Below are 18,635 nucleotides of genomic sequence, written 5' to 3' on the forward strand. Positions count from 1 at the left end.
TAATAACATGGCTGAATAAATATTTATTGGCATATGTTTTCTCATGAGTTTTTAGTTAATGATCTAAAAACATAAAAGGATAGTGGAAAAGGAATAGTTGTGATTCATTCAGTTTCCAAGTGCATTTTAGGGAGGATGTCTTGCTACTGCTGCTGGAGGGATTGTAATCCAAGGAATTTGTTCTACTCTCCCTTTCTGAGGATCAAACCTATTATGTCTCATTATCTGGTGTCAGATGATCCTTCTAGATTTTCCACTCCCTATGAATAATAATAATAGTAATAATAATAATACCACTGAATGTCTATGAATCAGTTATTTTATCACTATTTATTTCACCTGTATGCAAATATTTTTGTATTATTGTAGCTTCACCTTTCATTCTTTTGTGAGTTAGTTACTATAGTTTCTTCATCATTGTGGCAGCAATTTATATTTGTTACTTTGTATAATGGTGGTAGTCAGAGTAGATATAAATAAATATTTTTCAGAGTTGAGGTGAGCCAAAGAAAGAGTGCCGAGAAAATTCCTCTGCAAGGCATTTTTGTTGGAGCCAAAGTCATCAGAGGACCTGACTGGGACTGGGGCAACCAAGATGGTGGTGACGGTATGTTTGACTTTATAATTTATTATGTATATTTGTTGAATCTCCACTGGGAAGTGGAGAATTCTTTCATAAGCCATGCTTGTCGTAAGAAATGACTAAAATGCCAGGAGCAAGGGGCTAGTAACCCTTCCTGTATAAATTACTAATTGTAAAAAGAAGAAAAACTTGATGAAAGCATTTCTTCTTTTTCAGGTCACCCTGTCTCAGTGGGAGATGGCTGGTGCATTAAAAAAAATATTTGTTGAACATGTCTTTCTCTAGTTTTACTAAAATTTGAAATGAAATGTTTCACTTTATCTTTCACTCAGATTTGGTATCCCTGATTTGGTGCTTTCTCTGATTTATTTTAACTGACTTGTAGTGTTTCAAAAATTTGGGAAGGGAGATTTAAATATTTGCTGAATTTAAATATTTGATAGATTTAAAGTATTTGCTTGCACAGTCTAGTTTGTGTATCTTAGAGGCATCTGTCACCTTTGGCTTCCTCTGAAAAAATAATAATGTGCAGAATGGCTGAACAGAAGTTTCATTCAGACAGGTGCAATCCAAGAAACCCAAGTACAGTGGACCCCCGCATAACGATCACCTCTGAATGCGACCAATTATGTAAGTGTATTTATGTAAGTGCGTTTGTACGTGTATGTTTGGGGGTCTGAAATAGACTAATCTACTTCACAATATTCCTTATGGGAACAAATTCGGTCAGTACTGGCACCTGAACATACTTCTGGAGAGAAAAAATATCGTTAACCGGGGGTCCACTGTACAGTGGACCCCCGACTTACGATATTAATTCATTCCAGAAGGCTGTTCGGGTACTGTTACCGAACGAATTTGCTCCCATAAGGAATATTGTAAATTAGATTAGTCCGTTTCAGACCCCCAAAAATACACTTATAAAAGCACTTACAAAATACACTTACATAATTGTTCGATTTGGGAGCTGATCGTAAGTCGGGGGTCTACTGTAAATATATTACTACTGGAAAAGAGCTATGCATAGGTGAGAAATAAAAATAAATAATTGGGAATGCAGTATTCATTGAAAAGTAAAAAGTGCAAATGGAGAAAATGAAGCACAACACTCAGTGGTGTAGCAGTGTGAAGGGTAGCTGAAGAAGCCTCAGTAGGAAAACATGCATCCATAGGACTACCTTCATCCCTTCACTGAAGGTTCCTTGATACTGTAAAGGGGTCTTGGCTAAGGGGATTGGAGCTACACTCCTTTTCCTCGAATCAGATTTTATTACCCCTGATTTACCAGGCATTGTGTAACAGTGTTTTCATTAATGACACACTAACTTCTGTCTTACTTTAAGTTGATGTTAAGCAGCAATTTACAGTAGTGTTATAAATAAAGTAAAGCTCTTAAATGAACATTATAATACAATTTCCAGGAATATAAAATATGGAAGGTAGGAGGGGTGAGGGTTATCCCAGGATTGGTTGGAAGATGGGGTAAAGGAGGCTTTAAATTTTAGGTTCTTGAGCAGCCGGTAGACTTGAATGAGTGTATGTATTAGATAGGCTTGAATGAAGACAAGTGGCTTTTAATGGATGTGCTGTTTTAGTGTTAACATGGTAGCATTTATGAAGAGATTGAGGGAAGCTGGTTAGGCTGATGCAAATCCTGGAGGTGGGAAGGGCAAGTGCCTAAACTGAAAGAGGTGCAGGGATGTTAGTCAGAGGATAATCTAAATTGTGAATTTATTTATTATTATACAGCCTTAAAACAAGTACAGGTCGGCATCATTGGGACCTGTAGTGTGCCGGATTAGTGACTTGGCCGGATTACAGAGTGGTTAGGTTAGAATACACTTAATTAACCTATCAATAGAGAGGCTGTTACATCTTCCTCATTTTCATCACTGCTTTCTCCTCCACTGGCTTGCTGCTGTGGATTTACAAACATCTGCACAATTTCTGAGTCAGTATAATGACGAAATTAAAGTCAGTATAATGATTTGAGTCAGTGTAATGATGAAATTTGAAAATATTAGTAATGGAACCGGATAACTGATTGCCGGATTAGTGATGGCCGACCTGTACTAAATGTGTGTGGGCCATATAGGGTTGGGTCATACCTTATTTATCCACTAATTATCAGTTACTTCTTTGTTCTTTATGTTCTTCACAGCTAATTTCTCATATATGTTCCCCTTCCTGTCTTTCAAGGTAAAGCCCATCTTACCAAAGAATTACAAAAGTTACCCTGTTTTGGATCATACATGCAATAAATTCAGTTTATATTGATTTAGGTGAATATTACCAGTAATTTATATTTTTGTGGCATCTTAATGGCCTGTGCTTCTTTGTGTTAAGCAATCTTAATGTACAACAGATGTTTAATTTTTCCCGCAGGAAAGTGTGGCAGAGTTACCGAGATCCGAGGGTGGGATAATGAATCTGGAAGATCAGTGGCCAATGTAACCTGGCTCTGTGGGTCAACTAATGTCTACAGAGTTGGACATAAGGGAAAAGTTGATCTCAAAGTTCTGTGGCCTGCCACAAATGGTTCCATTTATACACAGCATCTCCCGGTGCTTGGTAAACAAGAAGGTGAGTGTATTGTGCTCTTTGCTTAATGCAAGTGTTTACTTTATTGCATTAATGTAATGAATATTTTGTAATATTTTGTAATATTTTTGTAATATTTTGTAATATGGAAAGAGGGGGTAAAGGAGGTTTTGTGGGCGAGGGGCTTGGACTTCCAGCAAGCGTGCATGAGCGTGTTAGATAGGAGTGAATGGAGACGAATGATACTTGGGACCTGACGATCTGTTGGAGTGTGAGCTGGGTAATATTTAGTGAAGGGATTCAGGGAAACCGGTTATTTTCATATAGTCGGACTTGAGTCCTGGAAATGGGAAGTACAATGCCTGCACTTTAAAGGAGGGGTTTGGGATATTGGCAGTTTGGAGGGATATGTTGTGTATCTTTATACGTATATGCTTCTAAACTGTTGTATTCTGAGCACCTCTGCAAAAACAGTGATAATGTGTGAGTGTGGTGAAAGTGTTGAATGATGATGAAAGTATTTTCTTTTTGTGGATTTTCTTTCTTTTTTGGGTCACCCTGCCTCGGTGGGAGACGACTGACTTGTTGAAAAAAAAAAAAAAATGTTTAATTGTCTTGTTAGTAGGTTGGTAGACAGCAACTGCCCAAGGAGGTAATACTGTTCTTCCAAGTGAGTGTAAAATGGAAGCCTGTAATTGTTTACATGATGGTAGGATTGCTGGTGTCTTTTTTCTGTCTCGTATACATTCTAAATTTCAGGTACCTTTTGCTACTTCTCCTTACACTTCGGTCACACTACACATCCATGTACAAGCATATATATATATGCACCCCTCTGGGTTTTCTTCTATCATCTTACTAGTTCTTATTCTTGTTTATTTCCACTTATCTCCATGGAGAAGTGGAACAGAATTCTTCCTCAGTAAGCCATGTATTCGTAAGAGGCGACTAACATGCCGGGAGCACGGGGCTAGTAACCCCTTCTCCTGTATACATTACTGAAGTTAAAAAGAGAAACTTTTGTTTTTCTTTTTGGGGCACCCTGCTTCAGTGGGATATGGCCTGTTTGTTGAATACCTTTACCTTTGATATACCTTTGAAGAGTTTTGAGAGTTTCACTTCTCTCGGAGTCTGGCTGGCCATGGGCTGGGCTCATCTTGTACTTGCCTGGTCAACCAGGCTGTTGTTGCTGGAGGCCCACTGCCCCACATGTCCATCACAGCCTGGTTGATCTGGCACCTGGTGAAGATACTTGTCCAGTTTCACCCGTGTTTCTGATATCTTCTGATAAGATGTTGAATAGTCTGGGACCCCGGATGTTGATAAAGGGTTCCCTTATTGTCTCCACCGCACCCCTGCTCCTTACTGGGTTTATTTTACACTTCCTCCCATATATCTCACTCCAGTATGTTGTTATGGCAGTGTGCATATTGGGGGACCAAGCCCTCGAGTACTTTCCAGGTATGTATATACAGTGGACCCCCGCATAACGATGGCATCACATAGCGATTTTTCCGCATACCGCTTACTTTTATCGCAAAATTTTTGCCGCGCATACCGATTAAAAACCCGCTCACCGATTTTCGTCCGAGACGCGTCCAATGTGCCCTCAGCCAGCCTCACATGTGCCGCCCGTCCCATTGTTTACCAGCCAGCCTCCGCGGTAACATCCAAGCATACACTCGGAATATTTCGTATTATTACAGTGTTTTCGGTGCTGTTTCTGGAAAATAAGTGACCATGGGCCCCAAGAAAGCTTCTAGTGCCAACCCTGTGGTAAAAAGGGTGAGAATTAGTATGGAAATTAAGAAAGATTTTGAAGGGTTTGGGGCTAACCCTGAGAAGCCTATGCCAGTTGTGGAATCCATTGTGCCTACTTCAAAGATTAAGGAAATGTGTGCACAGTGGGTTGAACTGCAAACCTTTATGGATGAAAATCACCCTGACACAGCTGTTGCAAGCCGTGCTGGTGACTATTTCAATGACAATGTTGTGGCCCATTTTAGACAAATCGTAAAGGAACGGGAGGTACAGAGCTCTATGGACAGATTTGTTGTGCGACAGAGGTCCAGTGACTCTCAAGCTGGTCCTAGTGGCATTAAAAGAAGAAGGGAAGTAACCCCGGAAAAGGACTTGCTACCTCAAGTCGTAATGGAAGGGGATTCCCCTTCTAAACAGTAAGAAGATAATGCTCTCCCCTCCTCCCATCCCATCAATCATCACCAGATCTTCAATAAAAGTAAGTGTCATGTAAGTGTGCATGCCTTTTTCAGTTTGTGTGTATTAAAATTAATATTTCATGTGGTAAAAAAAATTTTTTTTCATACTTTTGGGTGTCTTGCACGGATTAATTTTATTTCCATTATTTCTTATGGGGAAAATTCATTCACATAACGATTATTTCGCATAACAATTACCCCTCTTGCACGGATTAAAATCGTTAACCGGGGGTCCACTGTATTATCATGTATCTCTCTCTCCCCTCCACTCAAATGAGTACATGTTCAAGACTTGAAGGCATTCCCCAGCAATTTAGGTGCTTTACTGGCTCAGTGTGAGCCATAAACAATCTCTGTACAGTAGGGCCCCACTTATAGGGCAGGTTAGGTTCCAGGCTACCGCCATAAAGCGGAAATCGCCGTAAAGTGGAACACTTTTTTTCCACTTATAAATGCATACAAATACTAGATAACAAGTTTACACTAACATATATTAAGTTAGCAATAGAACTTGGCATCAAAAAAACAATAAAGTACAATACACACATAGTGCACTCATTACTTACCTTAAAATATTTATAGTCTTAATCTAGGGTGAGACAAGTAGTATTTATTGTAAGAAATCAAGTTTGGTATGTATGGTAGTCAGCCAGGCTACCATACCAGGCCACCCCACCTACACATAATATTCTATTACATTTAAGCATCCCAGAGCGATAAAATGCATATACAGTTTACTCATTACTTACCTTAAAATATTTGTAGTCTTAATTTAGGGCGAGATGAGTAGTATTTATTGTAAAAAATCAAGTGTGGTATGTGTGGTAGTCAGCCGGGCTACCATACCAGGCCAACCCACCCACACATATATTCTATGATATTTAAGCATCCCAGAGCGATAAAATGTATATACAGTTCACTCATTACTTACCTTAAAATATTTGTAGTCTTAATGTAGGGTCAGGAGTAAGTAAATGAGATAAAACGAATAAATGAGAGAGAGAAAGAATGAGTGCATGAGAGAGGACAGGCACAGAGTTATGTAAACAAACTAGGCGAAGGTAAGTTTTGTAAACAAAGTGTACACGTCTGGTTCTACATTGATACGGTAGAATAAATAAAGAAGAAGACTCCCATTCTCATGTAACATCATTTTGAGAAGAAATGACTCTCTGAGTGAAGGCAATGGAAATAAGTCACTCTGACTTGTTTTTGGTTATCCTAGGTTCTCTACACATATGCTGTTATGTATGATAATCTATGTAACTGTATTTGTGTATACCTGAATAAACTTACATACATACGAAAGGAATAATTTTCTACAGTTACTCCCAGTAACACATTTTCTCTCATGTTAGATTAGAGAAAATGTTATTCTTGCCTTCACTTGTACAAGTTATCTGGCTACCACATCTCATATTTATGTTTGTTTATTCTATTGTGGGGTGTATTTATCATCTTTTTATGTTATGTATCATGTTTATTATATAATTTTGAAAAAAATATCATGGATAGATTAATGAAAACGTGTATATTAATGTAATATACGACATTTAATGAGACTCGGTGATTATTATTATTATTATTATTATTATTTCTAATATGGCGTCACTTGTGCAAGTCGTCTGCTACCACATCTCATATTTGTTTATTTATTCTACTGTGGGGTGTATTTATCATATTTATATGTTATGCATCGTGTTTATTATATAATTTTGAAAAAAATATCATAGATGGATTAATGAAAATGTGTATATTAACGTAATATACGACATCTAAATGAGACTCGGTGATTATTATTATCATTACTAATATGACGTCTGGAGACATAAAACACTTGCTGATTTTAATGTGTATCTGCATGCCAGCACAGTATGTAAGTTTATTTAAGTACAGGTATACATAAGTATAATTATCAGAGTATATATAAAATCTGAAATAACTTTTAAAAACACTTAAAATTTTGGAGTTTCCAGACATAATGGAGAGACTTAGTGCTTACGGATCTCACAGGCAATGTAAACAAACCAGGTGGGGCGCGGTGACCGTATTAGAAAGTCAGGTGGGGGGGAGCCGTATAGCGAGTTTTGGTCATAATTTGAAATGACCGTATTAGCGGAATGCCGTAAAGCGGGGCCCTACTGTATTTGTTTCAACTCTGATATTTCTCCTGCTTTGAACAAGGCCATCAGTGCTGAGCAATATTCTAAGTGAGGGAGCACTAGCTATTTGAAGAGTGTCACCATCAGCATTATTTCCCCTTGTTTTGAAAGTTCTCAATACCCACCTCGTCATCTTCCTGGCTGTCGTAATCTTGGTCTTGTTATGGTCTTTAAAAGAAAGGTCAGATGATGTTTAATTATTATACATTCTGAGAAATGATTTATGGGTTAGTACAGTGCTTGCACTCTGAAGAGTGGGTAGGGATGCTATGATTCAGCAGCTCAGTTGAATTGTGTTGTCTGTGCACTTCTGGCAAAACTTGTCTGCTAATGTCATTGTCTGCCTAGAAAATGAGGGATGGTGGGTGTGATTGCCTTGTTGGAAACAGTCACTCTGTTATAAAAGTTAAAGTTTATTGCATGTTGTGTAATAATTCTTAACATTTCACATGTCAGATAAGCACTGTTTAATGGGTAATCCATCAGTGTGTTCTGAAATAGTTTGATAGTGCCTAGTAGTGTGAAAAAGATAAAAATGGATGAACTTGGTGCAACTAGGTTGTAAATGATGACAATATACAGTGGAACCTCGGCTTACCAATGCCCCACCATGCAAATTTTTCAGTATATGAACCGTTGCTCGGGCGAGTTTTTACTTCTGGATATGAACGAAATTTCAGGATGCGAACTTCCCCCTCGAGGGAGGTTCCTTAACCCTTTGACTGTCGCAACCCCCAATCCTGAGGTGTCTCCTGGTGTCGCAAAATTTAAAAAAAAAAAAAGGTTATTTTTTCTTATGAAATGATAGAGAATCTTTTCCTGATTGTAATGACACCAAAAAAACGAAATTTGATGGAAAACTGACGGAATTACGCTCTCGCGAAGTTAGCTACCTCGGCGCTGTTTACAAATCAGCGATTTCGCCCACTTTGAGACCTATTTTCGGCTAATTCCATTGTTCCAGTCGACCAAACTCAGCTATTTCTTTAGAACTCCATTTTTTCTATCGATTGAGTACAAGAAACTGCCCATTTATCGATTTCAACTACCTAATAATGTGGTCAGAAATTTGCAATTTGGCCAATTTCACGAAAACTAAAAAATATGACAATTTCAAAATAAGGTCCAGAATGAACAATGCAGACATTCCTGGCTCTAAAATAACATTTTCTTTGTTCATCAGTCATGTCTCCAGGCCCCTCTGATATTACTCTTGCTTTCTATTTTGAATTTTTATTCAAACAAAAAATTGAAGACTTACTATTATGCAGACTACTGCAATACTGTAATAATTGTATAAATAACATCAACCCATTCATGACTGCATATTAGAATGGCTAGTTGGACATTTATTGGACAATGGCATCATTTGTTTACTTTTGAACATTGGCAAAAATCAAACATTTCCCCTACTTTGAGCTCCATTTCTAGGTTCTTTTTATAGTAAAATCAATCAAAATAACCTCTATTTATATAATATGTTTACCATTCTATCAAATGAGACCAAGAAAACGAGAATGCAACCATAAATACTATACGAAAATAGACCACAAAGTCGGCATTTTAATTAAAAAAAACGGTTGGAGTTTTTTTTTCCCATTATGCACTGCGTGCTCCAGGATTTTTTTAATATGGTGCACACTGACCACACAGACCCATTCTTTCACATGTGGGCCTACCAGCTTTCTCCTGCTTGATTTGAAGCCGCTAGAATTTATGAATATATATACGTCAAACACGGTACCTCGTAAGACGTATATATACGGCCGCGACAGTCAAAGGGTTAAATAAATAAATAAATTAATAAAATATTTATTTCTTTGCAAAAGTTATAATATGTGTTTATGTATCATAATATGATTGGAGCAAAGAAAGCCACTATCATGCCGAGGCATTCCTCATGCAACTTCCTAGCCTTTTCACAAATGATCGCTTGAGAGATGCTATCTGTTTCTCATTTATCCACACCAATAAGTCTCTCAACATCTTCTAACACTTGCGGTCTCTGTTTCGAAATCACAGTTGCACCTTTTGCAACAACAGCTTCCTTGATTGCCGTTTTCCTGGTCACTATAGTAGCGATGGTTGATTGAGGTTTTGTATACAACCTGGCCAGCTCTGACACATGCACTCCACTTTCGTACTTTGCAATTATCTCTTTCTACATTTCAATAGTCATTAGCACCCTTTTTCTCAAAGGGTTGGCACTAGAAGCTTTCTTGGGGCCCATGGTGACTTATTTTGCAGAAACAAGCACCAAAAACAGTGATAATATGGAATGTACCGAATGTATCCTTAGATGCGAGCACACTGGCTGGCTTGTAAACACTGGCACACACGGGGCAGTTCAGGCCACATGTGGACATGTCTCGGACGAATCGCGTGTGGTGGGTTTTTTAACAAGAAGCGAGGCAAAATTTTTGCGTTAAAATGTATCGAATACCGGATTTATTGGATACCGATGCCATCGAATATCGGGGGTCCACTGTATGATGTAATAATACGTAATAGTACAATAATAATTTTTTTTTTTAACAAGTCGGCCATCTCCCACTGAGGCAGGGTGACCCAAAAAAAGAAAGAAAATCCCCAAAAAGAAAATACTTTCATCATCATTCAACACTTTCACCTCACTCACACATAATCACTGTTTTTGCAGAAGTGCTCAGAACATAACAGTTTAGAAGCATATACAGTGGACCCCCTGATAACTATATTTTTTCATTCCAGAAGTATGTTCAGGTGCCAGTACTGACCGAATTTGTTCCCATAAGGAATATTGTGAAGTAGATTAGTACTAACCATTTCAGACCCCCAAACATACACGTACAAATGCACTTACATAAATACACTTACATAACTGGTTGCATTGGGAGGTGATCGTTAAGCGGGGGTCCACTGTACGTATAAAGATACACAACATATCCCTCCAAACTGCTAATATCCCAAACTCCTCCTTTGGAGTGCAAGCATTGTACTTCCCATTTCCAGGACTCAAGTCCGGCTATATAAAAATAAACGGTTTCCCTGAATCCCTTCACTAAATATTACCCTGCTCACACTATAACAGATCGTCAGGTCCCAAATACCATTCATCTCCATTCACTCCTATCGAACACGCTCATGCACACCTGCTGGAAGTCCAAGTCCCTCGCCCACAAAACCTCCCTTACCCCTTCCAACCTTTTCGAGGACGACCCCTACCCCGCCTTCCTTCCCCTACAGATTTATACGCTCTCCATGTCATTCTACTTTGATCCATTCTCTCTAAATGACCAAACCACCTCAACAACCCCTTTTCAGCCCTCTTACTAATACTTTTATTAACTCCACACCTTCTCCTAATTTCCACACTCTGAATTTTCTGCATAATATTTACACCTCACATTGCCCTTAGGCAGGACATCTCCACTGCCTCCAACTGCCTCCTTGCTGCTGCATTCACAACCCAAGCTTCACACCCATATAAGAGTGTTGGTACTGCTATACTTTCATACATTCCCTTCTTTGTCTCCATAGATAACGTTTTTGTCTCCACATATACGTCAACACACCACTCACCTTTTTTCCCTCATCAATTCTATGATTAACCTCATCCTTCATAAATCCATCTGCTGACACGTCAACTCCCAAGTATCTGAAAACATTCACTTCTTCCATACTCCTCCTCCACAATTTGATATCCAATTTTTCTTTATCTAAATCATTTGATACCCTCATCACCTTACTCTTTTCTATGTTCACTTTCAACTTTCTACCTTTACACACACTCCCAAACTCATCCACTAACCTTTACAATTTTTCTTTAGAATCTCCCATAAGCACAGTCTCATCAGCAAAAAGCAACTGTGTCAATTCCCATTTTTTATTTGATTCCCCATAATTTAATCCCACCCCTCTCCCGAACACCCTAGCATTTACTTCTTTTACAACCCCATTTATAAATATATTAAAGAACCATGGTGACATTACACATCCCTGTCTAAGACCTACTTTTACTGGGAAGTAGAGAGGGTTCCTCTCTTCTACACACCCTAACCTGAGCCTCACTATCCTCATAAAAACTCTTAACAGCATTTAGTAACTTACCACCTATTCCATATACACCTACCATCCAACTTACGACCTGCTCGACTTACGACCACTCGACTTACGACCATGATTTTTATGTCAAATTTCTGGGAAATAAACAACTATTTGTGTTGTACACAGTGTTTATCCTAAACCTTACAGTGTAAAATACAATACTAACAACATAAAAAGTAAAGTAAAACATGAAATACAAAAATAAAACAATAAAATAGTCATTACAAAAATGTTTTGTTGATATTCAGTAGTAAAGTTCGACTTACGACCGGTTTCTCGGAACCGAACTCGGTCATAAGTCGAATGGTAGGTGTACTTGCAACATCTGCCACATTGCTCCCCTATCCACTCTATCATATGCCTTTTCTAAAGCCATAAATGCAATAAAAACTTCCCTACCTTTAAATACTGTTCACATATATGCTTCAATGTAAACACTTGATCTGCACATCCCCTACCCACTCTGAAACCTCCTTACTCATCCACAATCCTACATTCTGTCCTACCTCTAATTCTTTCAATTATAACCCTACCGTACACTTTTCCTGGTATACTCAGTAAACTTATTCCTCTATAATTTTTACAATCTCTTTTGTCCCCCTTCCCTTTATATAAAGGGACTATACATGCTCTTTGCCAATCCCTAGGTACCTTCCCCTCTTTCATACATTTATTAAACAAAAATACCAACCACTCCAACACTATATCCATCCCTGCTTTTAATATTTCTGTCATGATCCTGTCAATTCCAGCTGCTTTACCCTCTTCCATTCTACGTAATGCCTCACACACCTCCCCCACGCTCACATCCTGTTCTTCTTCACTCGTAAAAGATGGTATACCTCCCTTGCCAGTGCATGAAATTACCGCTTCTCTTTCTTTGTTGACATTTAAAAGTTCCTCAAAATATTCTCACCATCTACCCAAAACCTTTATCTCCCCATCTACTAACTCCCCTAATCTGTTTTTAATTGACAGATCCATTCGTTCTCTAGGCTTTCTTAACTTGTTTAACTCACTCCAAATTTTTTTCTTATTTTCATTAAAATTTCTTGACAGTGCCTCTCCCACTCTATCATCTGCTCTCCTTTTGCACTCTCTCACCACTCTCTTCCCCTTTCTTTTACTCTCCATATACTCTACTCTTCTTATAACACTTCTGCTTTGTAAAAACCTCTCACAAGCTAACTTTTTCTCTTTTATCACACCCTTTACTTCATCATTCCACCAATCACTCCTCTTTCCTCCTGCACCCACCCTCCTATAACCACAAATTTCTGCCCCACATTCTAATACTGCATTTTTAAAACTATTCCAACCCTCTTCAACCCCCCCACTACTCATACTTGCACCAGCCCACCTTTCTGTCAATAGTTGCTTATATCTCACCTGAACTTCCTCCTCCCTTAGTTTATACACTTTCACCTCCCTCTTACTTGTTGTTGCCATTTTCCTCTTTTCCCAACTACCTCTTACTCTAACTGTAGCTACAACTAAATAATGATCCAATATATCAGTTACCCCTCTTTAAACATGTACATACTGGAGCCTACCCATCAACCTTTTATCCACCAATACATAATGTAACAAACTACTTTCATTACATGCTATATCATACCTTGTATATTTATTTATCGTCTTCTTCATAAAATATGTAATATTATTACCAAACCTCTTTCTACACATAGCTCAATTAAGGCTCCCCATTTTCATTTACCCCTGGCACCCCAAATTTACCTACTACTACCTCCACAACATTTTTGCCCACTTTAGCATTGAAATCCCCAACCACCATTACTCTCACACTTGGTTCAAAACTCCCCACTCATTCATTCAACATTTCCCAAAATCTCTCTCTCTCTCTTCTACACTTCTCTCTTCTCCAGGTGCATATATGCTTACTATAACCCACTTTTCACATCCAACCTTTATTTTACTCCACATAATCTTTGAATTAATACATTTATAGTCCCTCTTTTCCTGCCACAACTTATCCTTCAACATTATTGCTACTCCTTCTTTAGCTCTAACTCTATTTGAAACCCCTGACCTAATCCCATTTATTCCTCTCCACTGAAACTCTCCCACCCCCTTCAGCTTTGTTTCACTTAAAGCCGGGACATCCACAATCATCTCTTTCTTATCATTTGCACAACATCTACGCACATTCAGACTTCCCACTTTGACAATTTTCTTCTTCTTATTCATTTTAGTAATTATTACAGGAAAAGGGGTTACTAGCCCATTGTTCCCGGCATTTTAGTTGACTTTTACAACACGCATGGCTTACGGAGGAAAGATTCTTATTCCACTTCCCCATGGATATAAAAGGAAAAGTAATAAGACCAAGAACTATTAAGGTAAAATCGAAGAAAACTCAGATGAGTGTGTATAAATAAACATGTACATGTATGTGTAGTGTGACTAAGTGTAAGTAAAGGTAGCAAGACGTACCTGTAATCTTGCATATTTATGAGACAGACAAAAGACACCAGCAATCCTACCATTGTGTAAAACAATTACAGGCTTTTGTTTCACTCTCACTTGGCAGGACAGTAGTACAGCCCTGGGTGGTTGCTGTCTACCAACCTACTACCTACTATGTACATACTGAGTATAATTTAGTTTGACAACACCACCACAATGCTTACCAGGGCACATGTGCTTACAGAGCTACCCTCGTGGTGCAAGGAATTCTCGTGATTTCCTTGTGTTTTGTGCAGTTAATTCGCCAGATTTCTTTTTTCTAACCATGGGTCCTAAGAAAGCAAGTGCAAAGGACAGTGCCGAAAAGAAAAAGAGGATGATTTTCATGGAATTAATGGAAGAAATCATTGATAAGCACAGACTAGGTACGAGGGTTAAGGACTTAGCAAGTGATTACAAGCGTAGCCTCTGTATATGTACAATACTAAAGCACATGGAGTCTATAAAGGCTGTAGCGCCAGCAAAGGGCGTTACTGTAATTTCTAAGCAGCGGACCTCTGTCAGTGAAAAGATGGAAAAGCTGCTGTTGACATGGTTGACGGAAAACAGCTCACAGGAGATAAGAGTGTAGTGAGATAAACATAAAAATTGTACATAGCAGTTCTTAAGAAAAGTGTGACCTCCTGACAGGATATGCCGCTCTGCATTTCTTCTCCAAGGTATGTAAATGTCGCATGTACACCAGATCTAATTCAGTTAGCCTCACAAACTCTGTTTTCTCTATAATAACACCTCTGACGTTTTCATAGCAAGAATGCATGACCACTCTTGCAACCACAGTCCTCCTCCCTCCACTGTCCACATAATAACATATTTTATTCATTCTAGAGTGTATATCAGGTATGTATGTCATATTAGATGGATTGTGACAGATAAATAAGCCGTAGAGTTAATATTAGGCTTATTTTGTCATGCCTCCTGAGAGCAGGAATTCACCTGGAACAAATTAATTGCATTTCAGTTAATTTAAGTGAGGAAAATTGACCCAGCATACAAACAAATCAGGATACGAACAAGTCCACGGAACAGATTAAATTTGTAAGCTGAGGTTCCACTGTATTATGTATACGTTACATTCAAATTAATTATCTGTAAAGTGTTCGTCAACATAATCTAATACTGTGAAATAGTCATGCATGATCTACCAGAAAATATGTATGCTGAGCTAGCCTAGACAAGTGGCTTTATATAGGAGGTTAGTGTCTTCTTGACTTGCATATTCAAGAATTATGTTGAAAATAAGGGGGTATAATTTCAGAAAACTGTAAATGAAATCTTTAAAAGTTTTCTGCTTTATTTTAGCTATAATGAATTAAAGAGGCCATCAGAATGCCCGATGTGAAGAAAGTACAAGGTAAATTAATGGAAAGCAATAACTGGTAACAGCTTTCATCACACTTGAACTTGTGTTTCACCCTCAGAATCTGGAAGCAGTAATGAAGTAGTCCCTACCTCGCCCCGTCATCTTCCATTTGCAGTAGGAGAAAGAGTCCGAGTGGTAGTAACAGTAGACGAGTTGCGCACAATGCAGGAGGGTCATGGTGGCTGGAACCACAAAATGGCTGAGGTTTGTCTTTAAATTTATCTTCATGGTTTTTGTTAGTTTTCATTTGTGATGAATGTGCTTTATGAAATATTTATGTAGGTGCCATTTTCCGAGATAATTTTAAGATGTAATATGTCACGACTAGTCTTTCTAAAGTCATTTTGAACTTATAGTTCCTCGACAAGGTGGGCATCGTTCATCGCATAACAGACAAGGGAGACGTTCGTGTGCAGTATGAAGGATATACAACTCGATGGACTATTCATCCTAGAGCACTGGCCCGTGTCACGTCCTATGGCCCGGGTGATGTGGTCACTGTTATATCAGATATTTCAAAAGTAAAAGAATACCAAAAAGGTCATGGTGAATGGATTGAATATATGAAAAGTGTAAGTGAATTTTGTGCTAATGGTTGATTCCAGATGGTTAAAGATCAGTTAGTACTTTCTTCTTCCTTAAGTACTACTTTAGTACTTTCCTCTTCCTTAAGTACTACTTTTGGACTAGAGTTTTTTTTTCTTTTTTTTTGACTCTATTCATATCCTTCAAGATAGTACCTTGATATTAGTGAAAGACTCTGATCTAAGGAATTGGAGGTACCCTCCCCTTCCTTTGATCAAACTTCACTACCTCTCATTTCCCGGGCACCATGTAACCCCAATGGGTTTAGTGCTTTCCCATGATTACACTATAATAATAATGGACTACATTCATCTTGCAGTGCCACATGCTAAACAGGTAAACACTCCAAGTTGCACGTAGTTTTATCACATGACAGTTTCCCAGCTTCCATGTTCCTCTTAGTTCATCTATTTGTTTTGTCTTTACATTCCACACACTGTTTTTTTATAGTGTATTTGCTGAGGTAATCACAGTTTTGTCATTGTTCAATGTATCTATGTGCTGGCAAAGGGCACTTAAATGATCTTGTTAAATTTATTAAAAATATTCCAAGTGCTACTGCATTGTGTATTGTTTAAAGATGTGGGGGAGTTAGTAGATAAAATCTCATGAAATTCTACATCAGACGATCTCAAAAGTAGTTCTCAAAGCTAGCAATGTAACATCAATAGATATCCTTGCAAGTGATGATGTATAGTGATTTTCTGACATCAGAAGGATACCTGAAAGATGTTTTCAGGAGATCAATGTCCCCGTGATCTGATCCCACATTAGGCCTCTTGGCGGATCAAAGCCTGATCCCAGACTAGGCCTTCTGGTGGATCAAGGACTGATCCCAGACAAGGTCGAGTGGATCAAGGCCTGATCAACCAGGCTGGCCGCACAGATCCAACAAAGAAACCACAGATCAGCTGGTCAGGAACTGATTTAAGGAACTTGTCAAATTCTCTCTTGAAGACAGTCAGAGGTTTGTTGGTAATTTCCTTTATGTATGAAAGAAAAGTGTGTGCAAACAAGAGTTAATAAGTGTGAATTCTGATTTCATGGAATCACAACATTTACATAACATAGGACACAGTGGGTTTTGAGTAGCACATTTCTACCTCACAATTCCTAGCCCATTGTGATACTGGTTTAGACTCTGTGGAAGACATGCAAATTTTCTTTTTTTAACACGGCCATTTCCCACCAAGGCATGGTGACCCAAAAAAAAGAAAAATCATAAAGAAAGAAAAAACTTTCATCGTCGTTCAGCACTTTCACCATCACTCATACATAATCACTGTCTTTTCAGAGGTGCTCAGATACAGCAGTTTTGATGTTCCCCCAAACTGCCAATATCCCAAACCCCTCCTTTAAAGTGCAGGCATTGTACTTCCCACTTCCAGGACTCAAGTTTGGCTAACCAGTTTCCCTGAATCCCTTCACAAAATATTACCCTTCTCACATTCCAACAGCTCATCAGGTTCCAAAAACCATTCGTCTCCATTCAGTCTTATCTAACATGCTCATACACATTTGCTGGAAGTCCAAGCCCCTCACCCACAAGACCTCATTTACCCCTCTCTTTCCAACCTTTTTGATGTGATATACATAAATTTTGCATGCTATTAGCATGTACAGTGCATGTAGATTGAACATCTTTGTATTGAATCCTCTGTACTCAATGTTTATATTACTAGAGACCTTGTAATTGTGAAAAAAAAAATATCTACGAAAGTAATCCTGAACAAAGTAAGGTGTGGTAGAATGTTGGAGAATATAGGCAGTACACTAGTATAACACAGTACATTTTTAACTTAATTGCTTCCATTGTGGACATTTGCAAACTTTGCAAATTCCTTTCTTACATAAAGTGTAGTTTTGGATACAACTGAAAATATAGTATATACTACTAAAGGGAGGTACTACCGTCCTACCAAGTGAGTGTAAAACGAAAGCCTGTGATTGTTTTACATGATGGTAGGATTGCTGATGTCTTTTGTCTGTCTCATAAATATGCAAGATTACAGGCATGTCTTGCTACTTCTACTTACACTTAGATCACACTACACATACATGTACACATTTATTTATACACACTCATCTGAGTTTTCTTTGATTTTATCTTAATAGTTCTTGGTCTTATTACTTTTCCTTTTATATCCATGGGGAAGTGGAATAAGAATCTTTCCTCCGTAAGCCATGCGTGTTGTAAGAGTCAACTAAAATGCCGGGAACAATGGGCTAGTAACCCCTTTTCCTGTAATGATTACTAAAAAGAATAAGAAAATTGTCAAAGTGGGAAGTCTAAATGTGCGTGGATGTTGTGCAGATGATAAGAAAGAGATGATTGTGGATGTTATGAATGAGAAGAAGCTGGATGTCCTGGCTTTAAGTGAAACAAAGCTGAAGGGGGTGGGAGAGTTTCAGTGGAGAGGAATAAATGGGATTAGGTCAGGGGTTTCAAATAGAGTTAGAGCTAAAGAAGGAGTAGCAATAATGTTGAAGGATAAGCTATGGCAGGAAAAGAGGGACTATAAATGTATTAATTCAAGGATTATGTGGAGTAAAATAAAGATTGGATGTGAAAAGTGGGTTATAATAAGCATGTATGCACCTGGAGAAGA

At 38.3% G+C, this 18,635-nt stretch overlaps 1 protein-coding gene across 6 annotated transcripts in view; it reads left to right on the forward strand.

Moving 5' to 3' along the window:
* The window catches only part of mib2 (mind bomb 2), a 239,197-nt gene that overhangs the window by 171,116 nt on the left and 49,446 nt on the right, over positions 1 to 18,635 (forward strand). For all 6 annotated transcript variants that reach the window (XM_070090837.1, XM_070090836.1, XM_070090839.1 and 3 more), the window contains 4 exons: positions 492 to 607; positions 2,969 to 3,166; positions 15,500 to 15,645; positions 15,798 to 16,013. In XM_070090837.1, coding sequence (XP_069946938.1) covers positions 492 to 607; positions 2,969 to 3,166; positions 15,500 to 15,645; positions 15,798 to 16,013 — 676 coding nt within the window. The remainder of the gene's footprint in view (positions 1 to 491; positions 608 to 2,968; positions 3,167 to 15,499; positions 15,646 to 15,797; positions 16,014 to 18,635) is intronic.

This window comes from Cherax quadricarinatus, chromosome 33, assembly GCF_038502225.1.
Source record: "Cherax quadricarinatus isolate ZL_2023a chromosome 33, ASM3850222v1, whole genome shotgun sequence".
Lineage (NCBI taxonomy): Eukaryota > Metazoa > Arthropoda > Malacostraca > Decapoda > Parastacidae > Cherax > Cherax quadricarinatus.